At 41.7% G+C, this 18751-nt stretch overlaps 1 protein-coding gene across 4 annotated transcripts in view; it reads right to left on the reverse strand.

Annotated features, from left to right (window-relative positions):
• Positions 1 to 13510: 13510 nt before the first annotated feature.
• The window catches only part of GRIK1 (glutamate ionotropic receptor kainate type subunit 1), a 162673-nt gene continuing 157432 nt past the window's right edge, over positions 13511 to 18751 (reverse strand). For 2 of the 4 annotated variants that reach the window (XM_064152392.1, XM_064152390.1), the window contains one exon: positions 13511 to 14010. In XM_064152392.1, the coding sequence (XP_064008462.1) occupies positions 13855 to 14010 (156 nt within the window). In that variant the 3' untranslated portion in view covers positions 13511 to 13854. The remainder of the gene's footprint in view (positions 14011 to 18751) is intronic. The other 2 variants (XM_064152391.1, XM_064152394.1) reach the window with 1 other exon arrangement.

Here is an 18751-nt window from a genome sequence, read left to right on the forward strand (position 1 = left end):
ACCCAGCAAAATCTTCCTGCAGAGAACTTCAGAGCTGAGGAAAACAGAAACAGAAAGTGTACACAGCTATCAGATAAGACTTCTGGTAAGTTCAACAACTTATTTTACTGCTTCTTGCACTTTATATGCATTTTATATAAATCAAAGGTCACATTTAAAGCCTACTTTAAATCATCAAACAGCTCTTTTCAGAATGTCAGCAATTCATTGCACAAATAGTCTGTCAAATAATAGTTAATCAATTGTAAATGGCATGCAAATTCTCATGTAAATTTTGAAGAAATTGTTAACCTCAGCTAAACATAGATAATATTTTTCAGGGAAAGTCACTTGCCTTGGCTGATTTAGACTCAGCAAAGCTCCAATAAATCATTTCAGAAATGTGGATTATACAGAAAAGTCAAGTTTGATCTTATTAGCATAACTGTATTCTTTATAGCTCTGGCCAATATTTCCTTGATGTGTAAAAATCAGACTCTCTAAATCTGTGTCACTAGTTTGGAGAATACATTGAGCCAAACCTGGAAAAATACAATATTTGTGTAATTACTATAATCCTAATATCCTCCCCTGCCATTTTTTGTAGGATGGAATATGTATGGTTTGTGAGAGGATGTGTTGGTTCTCTGGATCTGTCAAACTGTAGCCCTTGAGATCTTAACAAGATCAGCTCTCCTCTTATTTGCACTGAAATTAAGGGGGTTTATGGACTGTCCTCTTTTTCTTCTTCCCTTTCTTGTGCTGTGTCAGCTCCTTTCTCCTTCATTTTTCCCACCACATCACCTTGCTTTTCACTCAAAGTTGGTTTTCTTCACAGCTTGTTCCTTTCACATGCAGGCGCTGCTGGACTAACTAACCTCAGGTGTTTGCATACACAGGTGATGCTTTTGGATGTCTGGCTGTCATCTCCTATAACTTCTATCCCCTTTCAATCTCAAGTACAGCACCCAGACCTGGGCATGGCATTCCAGCTGGTCTCTTGCCAAGACAGAGCACAGTACTCAAGAGGTGTTTTTTTTGCTCATGGACTGTCATACATCCAACCTGGCAAGTTTGCTTTCTTAGCAGTATGAACAGTAATTTATAATCCCTTGATCCTCTTCGAGGGGCTGCTGCACACTCATTTGCTCTCTGTCTCTCATGCAGACAGATGGTTATTCGTATTCTATGGTGGTGCTTTACATCTGTCCTTCATGATTTGCACCCTACCCATGTCAAGAGCTTTCTGTTCTGGCAAGATCACTTTGCCTTATCATCCTGCCTTCCAGGGCTTTTGATGGGTAAGCAAAAGTTGGGATGTTCTTCAAATACATTTTTTGCTTCCCATCTTTCAAAGTGTTTGCAGAAATAGTGAATTGACACTGAAGCACTGAATGTCTATTCTGCCATTTCGTTCAGTGTGCTACATTTCCACTGAACTAGATCCTTCAGATGGTAAAGGTGATGCAAACAGTATTAGAAATATAAACCATTAGGTGTATGACTGAGATTGATCTTCAATAGCCAAAAATATTTTGTCCATAAGGTTTTTGCCTGCTCTTCCCCTGCGGCATGAAAAGAGCAGTTCAGTAATGCCTGTCATCCTGCTACGATAGAGCTTATAAATAAATTGCTGAAGAGCTGCTGAAGAACTTGAAAATTTATTTCTTGATGTGATCTTACCATCTTTCTTATAGGCACTGCTTGTCATTATAGGAAATTTTGGATCTGTTATCATCTACTTCACCTCTGAACTTTTTCATAGAACAGCTGAATGTGTCCCATCCAGACATCCTGCACAGTTTATATTTCACTTATCAAAGCTTAATGTCCACGTGTCTGAAATCTACTATATTTAGATCCTATGGGTGAATTCTAAGTAATTGAAGTTCTTTAAGTGCTGATAAAAATTGCATCTGGGTGTGAGTCTATCCTGCAAAATGGAGTTGAAAGCTGAAACAAACCAGCTGGTGCCTCTGCATAATGCAGAATAGCTTAGATATATTAGATTAAGAATTGCCTTCAGTTGCTGTGCTAATACATTCTCCAGTTGTCATGGACATGCTTGTCCTGTGTCCCTGCTGAAGACTGTAAGCTTGCCTTTTTCCACAGGAAAGCGGAATAGCAAAAGCCCCTCCAGCCCCACTACAGAATCACAGAAATTTAGAGGTTGGAAAGGACCTTCAGAGATCATCGAGTCCAACCCCCTTGCCAAGGTAGGATAACCTGGGGTAGTCCACACAGGAGTGCATCCAGGCAGGTTTTGAAAGTCTCCAGAGAAGGAGACTCCACAGCTTCTCTGGGCAGCCTGCTCCAGGGCTCTGTCACCTTCACACCAAAGAAGTTTCCCCTTGTGTTGAGGTTCAGTGTCTGACTAGGGTAACATTGTATGAATCACAGAATCACAGATCCACAGAACATTAGGGGTTGGAAGGGACTCAGAAGATCATCTAGCCCAACCCCCCCTGCCAGAGCAGGATCACCTAGACCAGATCACACAGGAACTCACCCAGGCGGGTTTTGAATGTCTCCAGAGAGGGAGACTCCATAACTCCCTGAGCTGCCTGTTCCAGTGCTCTGCCACCCTCACAGTGAAAAATTGTTCCTTGTGTTTCCATGGAACCTCCTATTCCTCAGCTTCCACCCATTGCCCCTTGAAAGGTAGGTAATAATTTGGGAAATGTAGAGACAGTTATGACGTGCTAGAAAAGCTTTACTCAAGCTTCAGAGTATCCTCTAGAGATACTCAGACTGATTTAATCATCACAGATAGATTATTTAATCATCACAGATAGATTATTTAATCTATCATGAACCTGAGTTGTAAGATAAGTAATTTTCTATTTATTTTGAAAGGGAAGCTGGGGAAGCAAGTGTCTGACTTAATCTGGTGACATCTTTTTGATGAGGGAAATATCTGTCAGATGCATATAAAACTTGGTCTTTGTCCTTCCCCTTTAAAATGAAGTAGAACTTTTTAACTTTCTCATTCTTCTGAAGATGCAGATTCATGGGTGTGCACATTGTGCCTGCACAACACTTCTTAGTGTGAAGTCCTCCGGGAGGATTTATAGACTGCAGATACTCCCCACACCCCTCTGCCCTGGTCTGTGGGGGACTGATACTCAGCCTCTGCTTTCTGAGCAGGCCATTAGCCTGCCACACAATCTGATTGAATGAATCTGGGTAAATCCCTGTTGGATAACAAAATGCTAGATTAGCAGTTAGGAAACCTTGTGATTAGAGAGATTAACTGCTAAAGACATCAATCTTTCAGATGTAAAGCCTCCATTTTCATTTAGAGCTGGTAGTCCGTGAAAAACTACTGCTCTAGCAATTAGGGAACTGTAAACGTGCTGACCTGCAGAAGGGTGATTGGAGCTTAAGATAACTTGGGTAACAGCATTTCTTGCTGTTGGCTTGTTAGGTAACCCATTTTTCTTTCTCTGGGCAATGCCCCCTCTTTTCTTTGAAGAAAAGGGAATTTGGTGCTCGCTACAAGGTGCAAAATTCTCTGTCTTTGACTTTATAAATAATCATAGAATCATAAAGATTGGTAAAGACCTTTAAGACCATCAAGTCCAACTGTAACCCAGCTACTATGACCACTTAACTATAGCCTGAAGTGCTGCATCTACATGCTTCCTGAACACCTCCAGGGATAGCAACTCCACCACCCTCCCTGGGCAGTTTGTTCCAATGCCTCACCACTGTTTCAGTAAAGCAATTTTTCCTAATATCCAGTCTAAACCTCCCTGGCACAACTTAAGCCCATTTCTTATCATCCTATCACTAGTTACTTGGGAGGAGACTAACATCAGCCTTACTAGAACCTCCTTTCAGGTAGTTGTAGAGACCAGTAAGATGTCTCCTTAGCCTTCCCTTTACCATACTAAACAACCCCAGCTCTCTCAGTCGCTCCTCATATGCATGCCCTCCAACTCCCTCACCAGCTACACTGCCCTTCTCTGGATACCCTCCAGGACCTGAATATCTTTCCTGTACTGTAGCACCCAGAATTGAACACAGTGTTCAAGTCGTGTCCTCACCAGAGATGAGTACAGGGGTACTTCTCTCCTCCTGCTGGACACACTGGTTTTGATACAGGCCAGGATGGTTTTTGCCTTCTTGTTCACCTGGGCAGACTTCTGGCTCAGGTTCAGCTGGCTGACCGCCGGCACTGCCAATTTCTTTTCTTGGGGTTCCTTTGCTTGGGGTTGTTGTGACCAAAGTGTAGAACCAGGCGCTTGGTCTTCTTAAACCTCATCCCACTGGCCTCAGCCCATAGAGCTAACCTGTCCAGATCTCTCTGCAGTGCCTTCCTTCCCTCAATCAGATTAACACTCCTGCTCAATTTAGTATCGTCTGCAAACTATGAGACAAGAGCTTATAAGGAAGGATGTGGTTGTAAAAATCAAAGAGTTCCCCACAGCTTTCTGAGCTGCCTGCTGGAACTCTACCTGCTGGAAACTGGATGTTAAAGGTTATAGTACTTTCCTCTAATGGAACTTACTAAAGCTACAATTTAAAAAATGATTGCTGAAATCTGATACAGGCTTTAATAGGCACCATTAAGGCTGGCTTAAGTCAGTATGGACGTGATAAGTGGTTCTTGGGTTGAGATGGCGAGCAGAAACTCTAGAAAATATACTATAAATATTTTTACAAACATTGCTGCACCTCTTTCCAAGTCTGAGGTGAGAGTTCAGCACCCACTGCCCTAAGCACCTATGCATGAAATCCAAGAACATGGTAGCTACTAAATGAAAGGGGAAAGGCAAAATTTTGTAGAACCCTGAACACAAGGGTTTGGGAGCATACCTGTGTTTGTACCCAGTTCCCTTTTCCTGCAGAATAACAATCAATTAAAAAATGAAAACTGGGAATGCAGAACAAGGAAAAAACCTTCACAGGGGATGTACTAGAGATATCTTTAACAGGCAGCATCAAATGTGATTTCTAAAGTCTCTTCTTCTCCAGAGAAATGATAGGTGAGTCACTAGAATAAAGTTAAATCACAGCAATTTCATTTCAGAATAACCCCCATCATGAACCTTGATTCAAGCAACTGCCTTTGAATATTCTGCAGAGACTACCTAACTGTATCCTTGGATGTCTAAATTCTTTGAATAACACAGGTCATACTTGATGTAACAAACAGGCCTTCTGTGCCTCACTTCCATTGAAACCAAGACATATGCCTTACATAGACAGCAAGAGTTAATGGCTCACATGGCTGAAGGACTCTGGACATCACTCAATGCATCTTCTCTACTCAGTATTTTCAGCAGCATGGTGTGGTGTGCATAAGTAAAACCCAGTGGGGTGAAGTTTCAACTTCATCTCTGGATAATTGATTAAATCTTTTCCACTGTTTATGCTTGGGAACTAAGGACCTCATGACCTGCTTCTCAGAGCCAAGTTTTACAAATCTTTATCATCTCTATTGTCATAGAATCATAGAATCAACCAGGTTGGCAGAGACCTCCAAGAGCATCCAGTCCAACCTAACACCCAGCCCTAGCCAGTCAACTAGACCATGGCACTAAGTGCCTCATCCAGTCTTTTCTTGAACACCGCCACGGACGGTGCCTCCACCACCTCCCTGGGCAGCCCATTCCAATGGGAAATCACTCTCTCTGTGAAGAACTTCCCCCCAACATCCAGTCTAGCAAACAGGAACTTTTCCCTGTAGTTGCACTAGTTTGCTACACCCCTTTACATGATTGAAACATCATCCACATTCCTCTCATCTGGCCGTGCCTCACTAGTTTCTGAGATGCAAATATTTCTCTAGTGTCCTTTCCAAGATCCTTTCCAAGAAGAGATGGTAGGCAGCTTTAGGGTAGAAATCCATATTTGTTTCTCAGAATATCCTTAGAAATTGCTTGAGAACTAACTTGGAGTTTCACTTGTGTTTTCTCAGAATATCTTTTTTTGCTGCAAGAATGTGTTTTTCAGCAGAAAACTAAGCACCAAAACCACACACATGAAAAAAACCCAGCCCAGTAACCCAGCCATAGAAGCTTTCCATGCTTTGTAAAATACCCAGTGCTGGTAGAGAAAAAAATAAAATAAAAAATTCCAGACTTCTTACAAGGCCTCCTTTAGCATAGCTTTTCTAACTGACAGAGTCTGATATCAGCTGTGGGCAGATGCAAAGGAGATAAAATGGGTCAGCCGATGGGTAATTAGGTTACTTGAACCTATTACTTGTCTGACGATGTAATCTTGTGAGTGTCCCTTACCCTAACCATCTACAAAGCTCTGTAGCATCTTGACTTTTAGCACTTTATCCATCTCTGTAATTCTCCTTGTAACTTTCAAGGTGAAGAGTCTTCCCTGCTATAAATGTCCTAGAATCTATTAATAACAAAACTCCCATTTCTGTAACAGATGCTCAAGTGCACTTGTGGGTGGAAGTGCTACAGATGCACGATTACCACAGCAGCCTCGCCCCACAAGTTTGGTTGCCCAGGTGTTTTGTGCCTGCAGTTTCTGACACTGCATTGCTCTGAAATACAAGAGACTGCCCCAGTCAGACCTACCTGTGTCCCTCTCTGCTGAGTTTTGCATCCATCCATCAGTCCAGGTTGTCCACTGAGGACTTACAATCTTGCATGGAGAGAGGACAGCTGCTCTGATATGGCAGGGAGGCAAAGCAAGGATTGAGAGATCTCTGGTGTTTCCCAGCAGTGCTTCCCCCATGCCCATGGGCTGTATCTTTTCCTGGGGTCCCTGAGAGCATCCCAGGAACAGTTGCTACTCAGACCTTTTCCAAGGGTGACATCTACTTCTTGATGGCCTGCTCAGTAGGACACCCAAGGGAGTACCTGCACTTCTAGAAACCCCAAACCCTGTCCATTCTGCCTTTTGGTAGTGGTAGTGGAAGACAGAGTTTATACTGAAGCAGGACAGTTGTAGGCTGGGGAAGTCCTCGTGGACAAGGCTAGCCCTGTTCTTTCTCCTAGGAAGGAAGGAGTTGGGAGCTTGCTTAGGAAAGAAAAAGTGGATCATGAACATGATCCCAAAATCCCAACAGCTTGGCCATCCAGGGTAGGAATGGGGAACTTGGCAGCAGGTCATGCATGACTGATGTTTCCCTCTCAGGGGGGTCAGGAAGGGGGAATCAGAAAGGACACCAGCAGCCATTTGCTTTCCAGAGACAATTTGTATAAAGTTGGTTTGTTGATTGCATTTTCCCCAAAGTGAGGAAGGTTTCTGGGTGCCATTCCCTTGCAGGATCCCAGTCCTGAGCTGTGGTAAGGGAGAGAGATCTCCAGACTTCATGAGTCCAGCATCTGAGAAATGTTTCCAAGCTCCCATCTGCTTTTCCAAGCTTTGGCTAAAGGTATGTCATAAGCAAAAAACCCAAGCACCTTCCAAACAGTACCTGATGTGAAATCACCTGGAGGCTGAGATGTGTTATGGGCTGTTGCATGACTTTATACATTTCAGAGCAGATGGATGCAGTATTATCTGGTCCAGGTGTTTCTGCAATTGTGATTCACTAGGATAAGCACAGTGTTACGTGGTTAATACCTGTGTGCTCCTGCTGGGCTGGTGTTGGTGCTGCCACTTGTGATAGGAAATGCAGAGAGGTACTGACTGGTTCCAGATTTTTCCTCCTTTTGCAGTCTCTTTGCAGTTTATTATTGGCCTCTGTATCACTGAAGATGCTTTAAGCAGCCTTTAAATGACCCAGGGGCAAGATCAGTGCGGTTTTAACTATCTTCTACAGCAGGATTATCCACATGTTGCCAGAGGAACCCACACAGCTGTGGGCTCTTTTAACCAAGGAACCATTTCTCCTCCACTGAGAGACAGAGGGAGGACCAAGGGTGTCTAAATCCTTACTGAGGATATCTGTGGGTTTTGTATTACACAGAGTCAGGCTGCAAATCTGGCCTCCCCTGGCTTGCAGCAGGCTGCTCTGTACCACTGGCTCTGAGCTTGCACATGAGTCTGAGCCATATGTACACATAAGCATCTTGCCAAGCTGTGGGTCTCATCTCCTGGGCTTCACATCTTAATAATGACAGCTGTAGAAGATTTGCATTGAGAACTGAGTGTGGATTTGAGGGATGAGCTAAGATGTGAACAGGAGTGTTGTTTGAGTCAGAATCCATCAGCAGGCAAAAACGTATGCATCTTTATCAATCGATGGAGCTAAAATAAAACTGAGGCCATCTGACAGCTCTAAGTGATGTATCTCTAAATAGTGGCAGTTCTGATCACTGAGAAATCCTGACTCCTGCAAGCTTGACAGAAAGTAATTAAGGGACAAGTTCAGCAGTCAATAAATGCCCCATGGGATTACAGATTCACAGCAGACCCACAAGATGCAGTCCTCTGACAAAGGCCCCAAATGCTAGTAAACTGATCCTCATTTGTTCTGCAGTAGCTCATCAATCATGTTATACTGTGATACTGTGATTGGGCTGGCCCCTGAGAACGCAGCATAAACTGTTGCTTATATATTTCCAATAGTTCTTCTTTTCCACTGGGCCTGTCTTGCCACTTTCTCAGGAAAGTTAAGAGATGGTAAATAATCCTTACTCAGCCCCCAGACTGGTGGTGGCATTGGACACTGAAACAAGGCCATTTCTGAAAAGAAACTTATTGAAGCCATTCAACACATCCATCAGTACCATGTTTCTCTTTAATAAACAATGAGGATGCATGCTTGCTACTGTCAAGATAGAGACCTAATGAGGGCATTGATTTTCCTAATAGGTAATCTCTAATCAGGTTTCTCTGCTACCACATGCTGCCAAACAAGAAAAAAGGCAGGGAAATAATATTCATTGGGATGCAGTGAGAAGGTCACAGTAATCAGATCTGCTACTACATCAATATGTTAAGATTGCCATGTGCTTATCCCTCCCTCCTTGAGACAAAATTATTTTCTCAGACATGGAGTAAATTTACAAGTAGCATCTGAAGCTAAGGAAAAAAGTTTCTGGTGATGTAGCTTGGTTTGCAGGAGGGAAGGCACTTCAGAAAATGATTTAGTCTTGCCCTAAACACACCTACATATGAAAATGCAAAGAGTAGCAGGCCTGTGAATACTGCAGACACAGTGGACTGGGTATGCATAGATGTGTGGAGCTGAGACCTACCTGAGCAGCATACAAGCTGCCCAGCTGGTGACCTGAACACATATGAAGAAGGGTAGAAGAGGTCACATCTTTGAAACAGAACAGCACTTGGATGAATCCTAAAACACCAGTGAGACTTAACTGCATCTCTAAGTGTTTTCCTTGGCTACAGCTTTAGCTAGCCAAAATATAAAATACTCTGTTCAGTCAAGGTGAGAGACAAAGTGGTCTTAAGCTCCCTGCAGGTCTGTACCATGCTCATGGCCAGCACTGAGGAACATGGGGACAGCCTGTGAACCTGGGAAGTGGAGCCCATGGTGCAGTAGGTGACCACAGGCTTGAGGCAGGAGCGAGCACTGGGAGCATGTGTTCTTTGAATTTCTTTATAATCTCATCTTAATCTTTTCCACAGTTTCTTAAAAACAAGCCAGTTAACATGAGAGTCAGAGGCCACCAAAGTGGTGCTCTACTGCTGCTTTTCAACATATATATATATATATATATATATATATACACATACACACACTCATATACATATATATCGTAGCTAAGGAAATCTTGTGCAGATAAGACAGGTCAAACTGCTAGAGTAACTTGTTTCTGGGTCACTGAAAATGTCAAGGGATAAAGCAGAACAGTGGGTTTGGCTTGTGGTCTGTGGCTCTTTGGAGTTTTTAGGGAACCCATGTTTCATCAGAGAGCTCACACCTCAAATCCACCCAATCTTTAGGGGTAATGTGTAGGGGGGCAGAGGCATTTTATAACCAGTCACCACACTGCATTCTTGCAGCTAGGAGGAAAGGTCAAAGCCACATATCATCATGTACTGCTTGAGTTCTGGGGTCCCCAGTTCAGGAGGGACAGAGATCTACTTGCAAGAGTCCAATGGAGGACTACGAAGATGATTAAGGGGTTGGAGCACTACCCTATGAGGAGAGGCTGAAGGGCCTGGGGCTTTTCGGTCTGGCAAAGAGAAGACTTAGAGGAGCTCTAATCAATGTTTATAAATGCTTGAGGGCTGGGTGTCAAGAGGGGGGGGATAAACTCTTCTCAATTATACCTTGTGACAGGACAAGGGGCAATGGATATAAACTACAGCACAGGAAGTTCCACCTCAACATGAGGAACTTCTTTACTGTAAGGGTCACAGGGCATCTGAACAGGCTCTCCAGAGAGATTGTGAAGCCTTCTTCTCTGGAGACTGTCAAGACTCATCTGGATGTGTTCCTGTGCAATCTGCACTAGATTATGGTCCTGCTCTGACAGGGGGGGTTGGACTCAATGATCCCTTATGACCCCTGACACCCTGTGATCCTGTGAAGCATGTATAGCTTGTTAAGCTTCCATCCAAGTTTAACATAGAAACTTCCTGATATGCTGTGACTCTTTTAAGCTACCAAAAAACCCTCCAAAACCCACAAAAAACCCGACCCCCCCAAAGCACCCTAAAAAAAACCCAACAAAATAACCCAGAAAGAAAACCAAACCAAAATCCACCACCACAACAACAAAAAGGGGCAAAAAGAAGAACCAAATATGCTTTATTTATTGTTTTCCTACTGTCAGATATTTTCAGAAAGCAAAGAGAGCTGAATTTTCTCTCCCAGCATCTCTTCACAAGTGGTAGACCACTAATACCAGTAAGAAATTCTAAATGTAAAAAATAACCCTAAAAAAATTACTGACTCTTAGTTTCAGGAAAATATTACTAGATTAAAAAAAAGAGAAAAAAAATGCTGTAACTTCAAAGTCAAAACCACACAAAAGTGTTAAAGAACAAAAAAGGGGGCAAAAAAAGGTTGATCATAAATCTTCCAACACTTATTTAAAGATTTCTTAGCTGAAGGCTGTGGATGGAAGAGCAATAGAGTTACAGGGACTAAAATAGTAACTTGCTTTTCACTTATGATATTAGAGTGGTGTTGGTAATCTGAACAGCCGTTTGTACCCTGATGATTGCCTTCTAGGAGTATGACAGCACCTTATCATAACATCCTCTATGAGTTCTCACAGCCAGGGGCTAGCTTTGTTAATTGTTACATATCATTGCACTATATTGCAAACTAAACTTTGCAAAAGTGAGCACCAGTGTAGGAGCTCCTGCTGCAGCCCTTCTTTCCATTCATCTTTTCAAAGAGGCTGACAGCTCCAAACCGCCTCAGAGAAACTCCTGGAAGATAGACACAGTCCAAAAGGAATGCTGGAAAACAGCAATGATAATCTCTGTCTTCAAAGGAAAAGAAGAATACAGGCAGTTTGGGGCTGGACAGATAAACTTCATCTGCCTGGCAAACACTTGCATGAAATAACGATTTGGCAAGTGATCGTTAGAAAATGAGCAAGAGTCTATATGAATCTGTCAAAACTAGATTCAGATCAGATTATTAATTTGATTAATTTTCTTCCTTAACATCTGAATAAACACTGTGGGTAAGGAAAGGAGTCTTTAATAAGTCATTGATCCTGTCCTCATGCCATTTTCACAAGCAGTAGGGCAGCAGGCTAAATGACATACACTATATAGTAGCCAAAAGCACTGTTAATGGTCCTGTTAACTCTCAGAACCTCACTGTAAAAACAAGGAACTTCTACAGGGGTGTGTCCAGCATCTGGGTCTCCATTATGAATGGCTATTTGTGAGTACCTCTGTTAACTTTCAGGTGCTACCAAGCTGGTTCAGGCAATCAGTGTGGCTGAGGACAAACCAACCTTGGCAAACTGGATACCCAGTTTGGTCAAAATATCTCCTCCATAAAAATGTGCAATTATACATGGCAATGGCCCTCGTCTCAGGCTGAAATTGCCATTGCCTGTATCATGGAGGGCTCACCCATCTTACCCAGTTCAGGCAAAGAGATGTCCCCACAAGGTGTGTGAGCAGCAGCACAACCTTCAAGACTCAAGAAAATAATTCAGTACAGGTGGAAAAGCAGACTGAGGTTTTGGCACTAGGTTTTCAGTAGGATATAGAGTAATTACAGAGACCCTTGCAGGAAGCAGTGGTAAGAGCAAGAGCTTTAGAAAACCTGGCTGCCTGTGGAAAGGCTAAATAAGCAGAGGGGTCTTCCAGTCTATAACAGTATCAAAATATACAGCTTTTGAAGTATAACTTTTGTAAGGAATAGTGTTCATTGCAGATTGACCTTGTCATGCAGAGTAATGTAAAAGTTCAGACCAATGGAGTGAGGTGAGGGTGGAAGACAGATTTCTTCACTCAAAGGCTTTCACCTTACTTCCTCCTTTTGCAAAGGAAATGGCCATGGAAACAAGGGGAAAGTGATCATTTGTAAGCACTAAGTTCCCTGAGGGAATACATGAAGGACAATAAAACTCAACACTTCACTGAAGCACCTTGGTGAAGAACATTGTCACAGGTGAAGCAAATACTGCTTCTCAGATGCAACTCAGGCTCACCCAGTACTGTGCAGAAAAGCAATCAGTGGCTCCAGTTTTCTGGTTCCATTTTTTCATCCCTACTTTAGCATTAGAGGTAGTCATAGTGGTGGGATAGCCCTGAACAGACTAGGTCTACATATCTAATTGGGTGTGTAGCAAAGCAATGCTACAGCTTCCAGCCACTGGGTGTGATGAGGCATCCATTTCCTACCCCTGTCCTTGTCCCTTGAAGTGTGGGTGTGCCCACATTTCACTTGCTTCCTTCCAGCTATGCTCAGAGCTAACCATCTGGCACCAACAGAAGCCCCAGGAACAACTGAATTAATCACAGAAACATCATAGCAAAAAATATAAATGTGCTCCACCTTACTGCAATATAAAGGTGCAGCTTCAGGGGACAGGAGGGAGATCTGCTACTATAATGCATCACTGTTCTCCAATCAGAGGCTCTTCACAAAAAAGACTTCATTGTTAAAACATTTTGCTAGTGCCCCCAGTAGTTGCAAGAAAAAATTTCAGTTCCTAATCATTGGCTGTGTTTCTGTCAGATGCTGTTAACTTTGTGGTAAAGATCTATTATAAATTGGATAATCTTGGCTCTAATTTCTGAGATATTGTAATTTTGAAGTCAGGAATTGTTTTATTGGTATCAGGAGCTGTAGAATATGGCAGTTTGATAACATCAGTGCTGCTTTCCTCTGTTTACTGACTGTTACATTCCTTGTGTTTTGCTTTTCTTTTTGAACACCTACAGCCATGCCATTACTTAATAACTGTACTTCAAAAGAAAATAAAAAGAGAAAAGAGAAAGAAAGAGAAGTTTCTCATAGGAAAGGACCTGAAAAGTGTTCCTTACCATATCAGAGAAAACACAAATAACTCATTGTTGGATACCTTTGCATTTAATATATTTTTGTAGTAACTGTTTATGAGTTAATGGTATGATTTTTTTCCCCTCTAGTTATCTGGATCCTGGTTTATAAACATGTGCAATCTTTTCTTCAACAGGACAAAAAAAAATATCACTCCCAGACTCCTGGAAAAAAGAACCCAGTCTCTTGTTTGTTTATTTATTTAGAAAGCACATACAGCAATGCGTGGGAAGGGGAAGAGAGATGCAAAACAGGTGAGCATACAAATCCATCTCCAAAGAAAGAGTGAGACACTCCCCAGATGATTAGTAGTACATCAGTCTATGTGAGCATTTCAACTGTTGTACTAGATTAAAAAAAAAAGAAACCACAGAGTATTTCTGAAGAACAAGGTAGGTGTTTATATTTCAGAAATCCCACCACAATCAACTTGTAGGCATCGATGTTTCTGTTTTGTTCTGGTTTTCATCTCTTCCTGATATTTCCTCTACAGGGATCTCTCTTGCTCATGCTATGGTTTCTTTCCTCAGTGTCCGCCTCTGGTGACAAGTAAGGATACTTGTGAAGGAGGATTTCCCCTTAGTTCTCGACCTTTTCTTTAACTTCTTCTGATGTTTGAGTGAAATTCCAAGCTCCTCCATTATCGCATTGAAAGAAAGACACTGGTGGAAGATGGAAATGACATTAAACACTTCTTACCGACAGCAGAGTTCAACCATGCCCTTTGCACAAATTTAGAAGCAAGGACTGTTACTGGCGAGCTCAAAAAAGCTTCTTTTCTGAGTTCTGCCAGCTTTGAATAAGCCTCCAAGGTATAATAGGAGAGTCTGTATAAATCATAAACTTAATTTAACTTCAGCTTAACTAAAGCTGATTATGAATGTCTCTGAAATTCTACACAGACATGCTTGTGATGTTTTCGTGGATTCAGATCACAAAACTTTACCCTTTTCATATTATAAAACTTTTTTTCCATAGCTAGATTTAAAAGACCTTAAAACAAACATGGAACTTGTCCACATAAATAGGTATACTAGAGAAAACAAAGAACACTCTTTTTGAAGATTCCTTTGTGGTTTAGTTGTTTTCCCCTTACAAAATTAGCAGGCCCTTCTGAAATACAACACAGTACTCAGTCCTCTTGTTTCTTTGGAAAGAATCTTTTTCAAATATTGTGTCTTAAAGAAAAGAGAAAATTACCACAAGAAAATCGTAACTGAACAGTTTAGAAAGAAAGCAGAAAGCTTTTTTCTTCCCACAATACGACATTAGCAAAGACCTTTTGGGTAAGTGGAAGCATCCTTTAAAATCTACAGCTGAAATAATTGCATGTTAAACAAAACCAAACCAACCAAACAAAAAACACAAAGAGGCTTTAAGTGGAAGTATCTGGCAATGAAAAAGGGGGGGAGAGGGAAATCCATGCAGATGTACATGAATTGATTCTTTATATAAAACTGAAGTGATGGTAGCAGTGTGAAATGAAGCTTTAACCACCCTAACTCTCATCAACTTGAATAAATCCTTCCTACCAAAACCTTTCAAGAACTGCAGAACTGACCAGGTTAAAACTACAGTTCTTGTGAAATGACAGCAACAGCACACAATATAAAGTCCCTTCTATAGTGACACCTGTGCTAGTTTGAAGCTAGCTAGTATGTTTTGGTGAGAAGGATTAGATCACAGGCTGTGAAACAGTGCTGATGTCTACTTCACTCATAGGCTTGCTGAAAGGTACAAGAACAAGAATCCAAACACAGATAAGGCACTTCTTCTTGAGGCATTGCCTGAGCTGCACTTCTCTCTAGCCTGCCGTCTCTCTGATTAATCCACTTTGCTTCCTAACCCCTTGGCTGAACCTCCATTCTTCCTTGGGACTGGGGCAAGGTTGAGAGGGGTGGGGAGAAGGTGGAGGGGCAGTTGGGAGCCCCTCCTGGGCACTCAGGTTTCTGGGAGGGGTGTCGTGTTTCTGTACTACCTTTTACCTTGTCTATTTCTGTCTATAACTGTATATACTGTAAATATCTGCTTGTATATTGAGCTAAGATGTAACTAATAAGCTTCATTCAAATTTCCAGAGCCAGCTGAGTCTAGCCTGGGTGATTTCCAAAGTGTGGGGTGGTGGGGAGCACCCAAACCATCACACCACCAATGCAAGGTAAGCAATGTTCAGCTCTCAACCAGTACTAATCCAACACTGAACTCAGTCATATAGAGCTGAAAAAAAGTAAAACCAGATATATTATTTGAGAAGGAGAAACTTCAAGCTTTCCTCATAGAAGAATATTTTCAAATGCAAAAGGCAGTATGAGGTGAGATGGATCCAGAGCAAATTGTTTACTAAGAGATCCCAGAGAAGTGACTCCTACACACTGAGCTTCCACCTCTCCACTATAAATGCTCCTATGTGTGTAACTCTAGATCTGCCGAGGAGCTCCAGACATCAGTGTGTACCTGTATTTTAAATGTGTATCATCCTGCACATCTCATCCTGTGCACACACACACTCACTCACTCAGCACACCCGAGAATGGACATGGCCACCCTACAGAGACAGGGCCTTGAGCAAGGGATGAGAGAAGGGCTTACAGTGGCAGTTTCCTCTGGCTTACATGTGGCAGGTCCAGCGCCTGGCTTTGTAAAAGCAGTTTCACTTTTACAGTCATGCTTAGTTACAACCATTGACATGAGTTTTGTTAACATGAAGCAATGAATTAAATGTAGATTTAAGACTTATCCTTCAAAGACATTCCAATGATTATAGAGGTGACTATGACTCTCACAAATTTTGTGCATATTCCTGTGTCTTAGATCTTAGTGCATTTGAGAAAAACAGTTGGAGATGACAAAGAGCACTAAAAACCTGTGAGAGACAGAACTTTCTCTGCCCTTCTGCCTTCACACAGAGCTTCAGATAGTCTGAAAGAGCAATCTCAGCTGATACTTTGAACTTTCAGAGGTTTGTTTAATCATTCAGAAGGACACCTACATGTGAACTTTCTTTTGAGCCCCAGGAAGCACAGCTCAAAATCCTGTTTATCTCCAAGCAATTAGGAAACCGAACAGATGTCTGAAAACTGGAATTGCCCTGAACTTTTCAAGCAGCAGAAAGCAGTGGTACAGAGCGAGTACAAACTGAGCCAAAGTGCTGTAGGATTTACAGGAAAATCACAGACAGGGAACATATTCAGCAAGGACTCCCAGGTCAGTCCTCTGAACAGCACCATAGCTTCAGCATAATTACAGTAGCCTTTAAAAAGGGGATGGTGGCATTAAAATTCCATTTAAAAGGTTAATATACTGATCTTTTAGTCTCATTTTTGGACAGCCAGACTGAAAGAGTTTCTTTAAAAAGCTATTTTTTTACATGCTGTTAAGTCCACTTTTGAGGTCTTGTCCAGGAAGAGCGCAGAGTAGGCACAAAGCAATACATTTAACAACAGAGTAATAAGTTTAACATTTCACTTTTTTTTTTTTTTCAGCTTAACTTTCTCATTCCAGTGGTGTCAAAATGCTGTAGGGCTTGGCATGTGAGGCTAAAAGGAAATGCCATCCTTTAAATACAGAACAGATTTCGCTCTCATTGTGATGTGAGACTCTTTCTCTTTGCCCTTTGATCATTTTAGCAGGCTATTAAAGCTTAGTCGTGAAGCTCGAAAATCCTTCCTTACACTCCCATATAGAAGACTGTGTAAAGCTTTAGGGTAATTACAGATTCAGAATTTTTAAAGTCATGTAAAGTAGAAACAAGACTAAAATGAAAGAATCTGTAATCAGGATTTATTGATCTGCTGTTCATTATGCTGGGCTGCCACTGGGGCCAACATTTTTCAATAGCATTTTACTAACAGATTGTAAAAACAAACAAAACCAGAACAAACAAAAAAACCCAATCAAAACCCAAACTGAGACCATCATGTTGGAGAACTGAGAACTAAGGATGTGGGCCAGATTTTTTCTGGAAGAACACCTGATCAAGTCAGGCACAGAGGAAAAGTACAGACATCTGTAGTGCCCTTGTGGCTGTGAAGGATCCATATCTGGGACACTGGCATATGTCTTCTGCTGAAAGAAAAGTGGTTTGTGCCTGGTGCACCAAAGGAAGAATATTCAAACTGGTCTCTCCTAGTGAGAAAGCTTCTGTTGATGCACATTTAAGAATCTGTTTGAATATTCTGTCACTGATGGATAATTGCATGAGGAGATGACTAAATTAAGTCTTTTAAACTGTCAGAGTCTATGGAAATTGATTGTCAAAACAGTATGACAAATAATATATGGATTATTTTAACTCTTCCTCGATTACATAAACTGCTCCTTAGTTATCTATTTACAAGAAAAAAAAAAGAAAACCCACACCCAGAAAAACGACTTGATAGTTTGGCTATCTAAACACAAATAGGACTGCTCTACAAAGGTACAGATGGCCACGGTTACACTGGGTGGAGGGGTTGTGGGCTGAAAAGAGAGGGACTCAAGCTGATGCTCATAAAAGATGGTGAATTTTCTGACCTGATAATTTCACAAAAACTTCCCATTTGCAAGAACCTTACTGAGATAGATTTTTTTTCCTGCTGCAGCTTCTCTTCCCCCTTTGTTTACAAAGAGATAGAGATATGAAGCTCCAAGGCTTTGATCCTAGGAAGATGGCACGAGCACCAGACAGTGTGGCAGTACATACTTTGAGGAAATACCAATCCGGTTGGAGAAGGTGGTTTTGCTGTGCAGGTGTGTTATTAATCCACTCTCCTCCTTACTCTCTGCAATGGTGACTGCACTGCTTTTGTTGCTCTCACTCTTCTTTTGTTTTTTCCTTTTGCCATCCTCTTGGCCTAATTGATTTGCAGATTGTTTGATGAAGGGAGAAACTGCCTCTAACTAAAATATGACCCCAGTTAAATAAACCACCAGGTTTGGCCTGGGACTAGTTTATTTACAGCCCCTTTGCTCTCGTTGGTAGGTGGCTCCTTTTTTTTGCAAACATTTATTAATTTCAATATATTGGGCAATAGAAAACCAAAAATTAATATAAAATGACACAAGGTTATGCTCATAGTTATTTTTCTTCCCAGATAGCTCTGGCTATGCTCTATTGGTACTGCAGTGCCAGAAGTGATGGAGTCTGTTGCAGCTCATCCATCACAGGCAGAGTTGCTGGCTCTGTGCTGATTGCACAGCAAGGTGCCTGTGCTGACGCACACTTTAGAAAGTATCCAGGTTGCTTCTTGGGTTGTGGATGCAGTTGCAAGGCTACAAGTAAGGAAGATACAATGGTGATCTGTAACTGTGAACAGAGTATTCTTTTTTCTGTGGCTGGATTTCAAAGCAAACAGTCATAGAAGCTTAGAGTGCTGATAAATGGAAAATCTTTGAATGCTTTAACTCTTTTTGAAGCTTGTTATG

Source organism: Pogoniulus pusillus, chromosome 12 (genome assembly GCF_015220805.1).
Source record: "Pogoniulus pusillus isolate bPogPus1 chromosome 12, bPogPus1.pri, whole genome shotgun sequence".
NCBI classification, from domain to species: Eukaryota; Metazoa; Chordata; class Aves; order Piciformes; family Lybiidae; genus Pogoniulus; species Pogoniulus pusillus.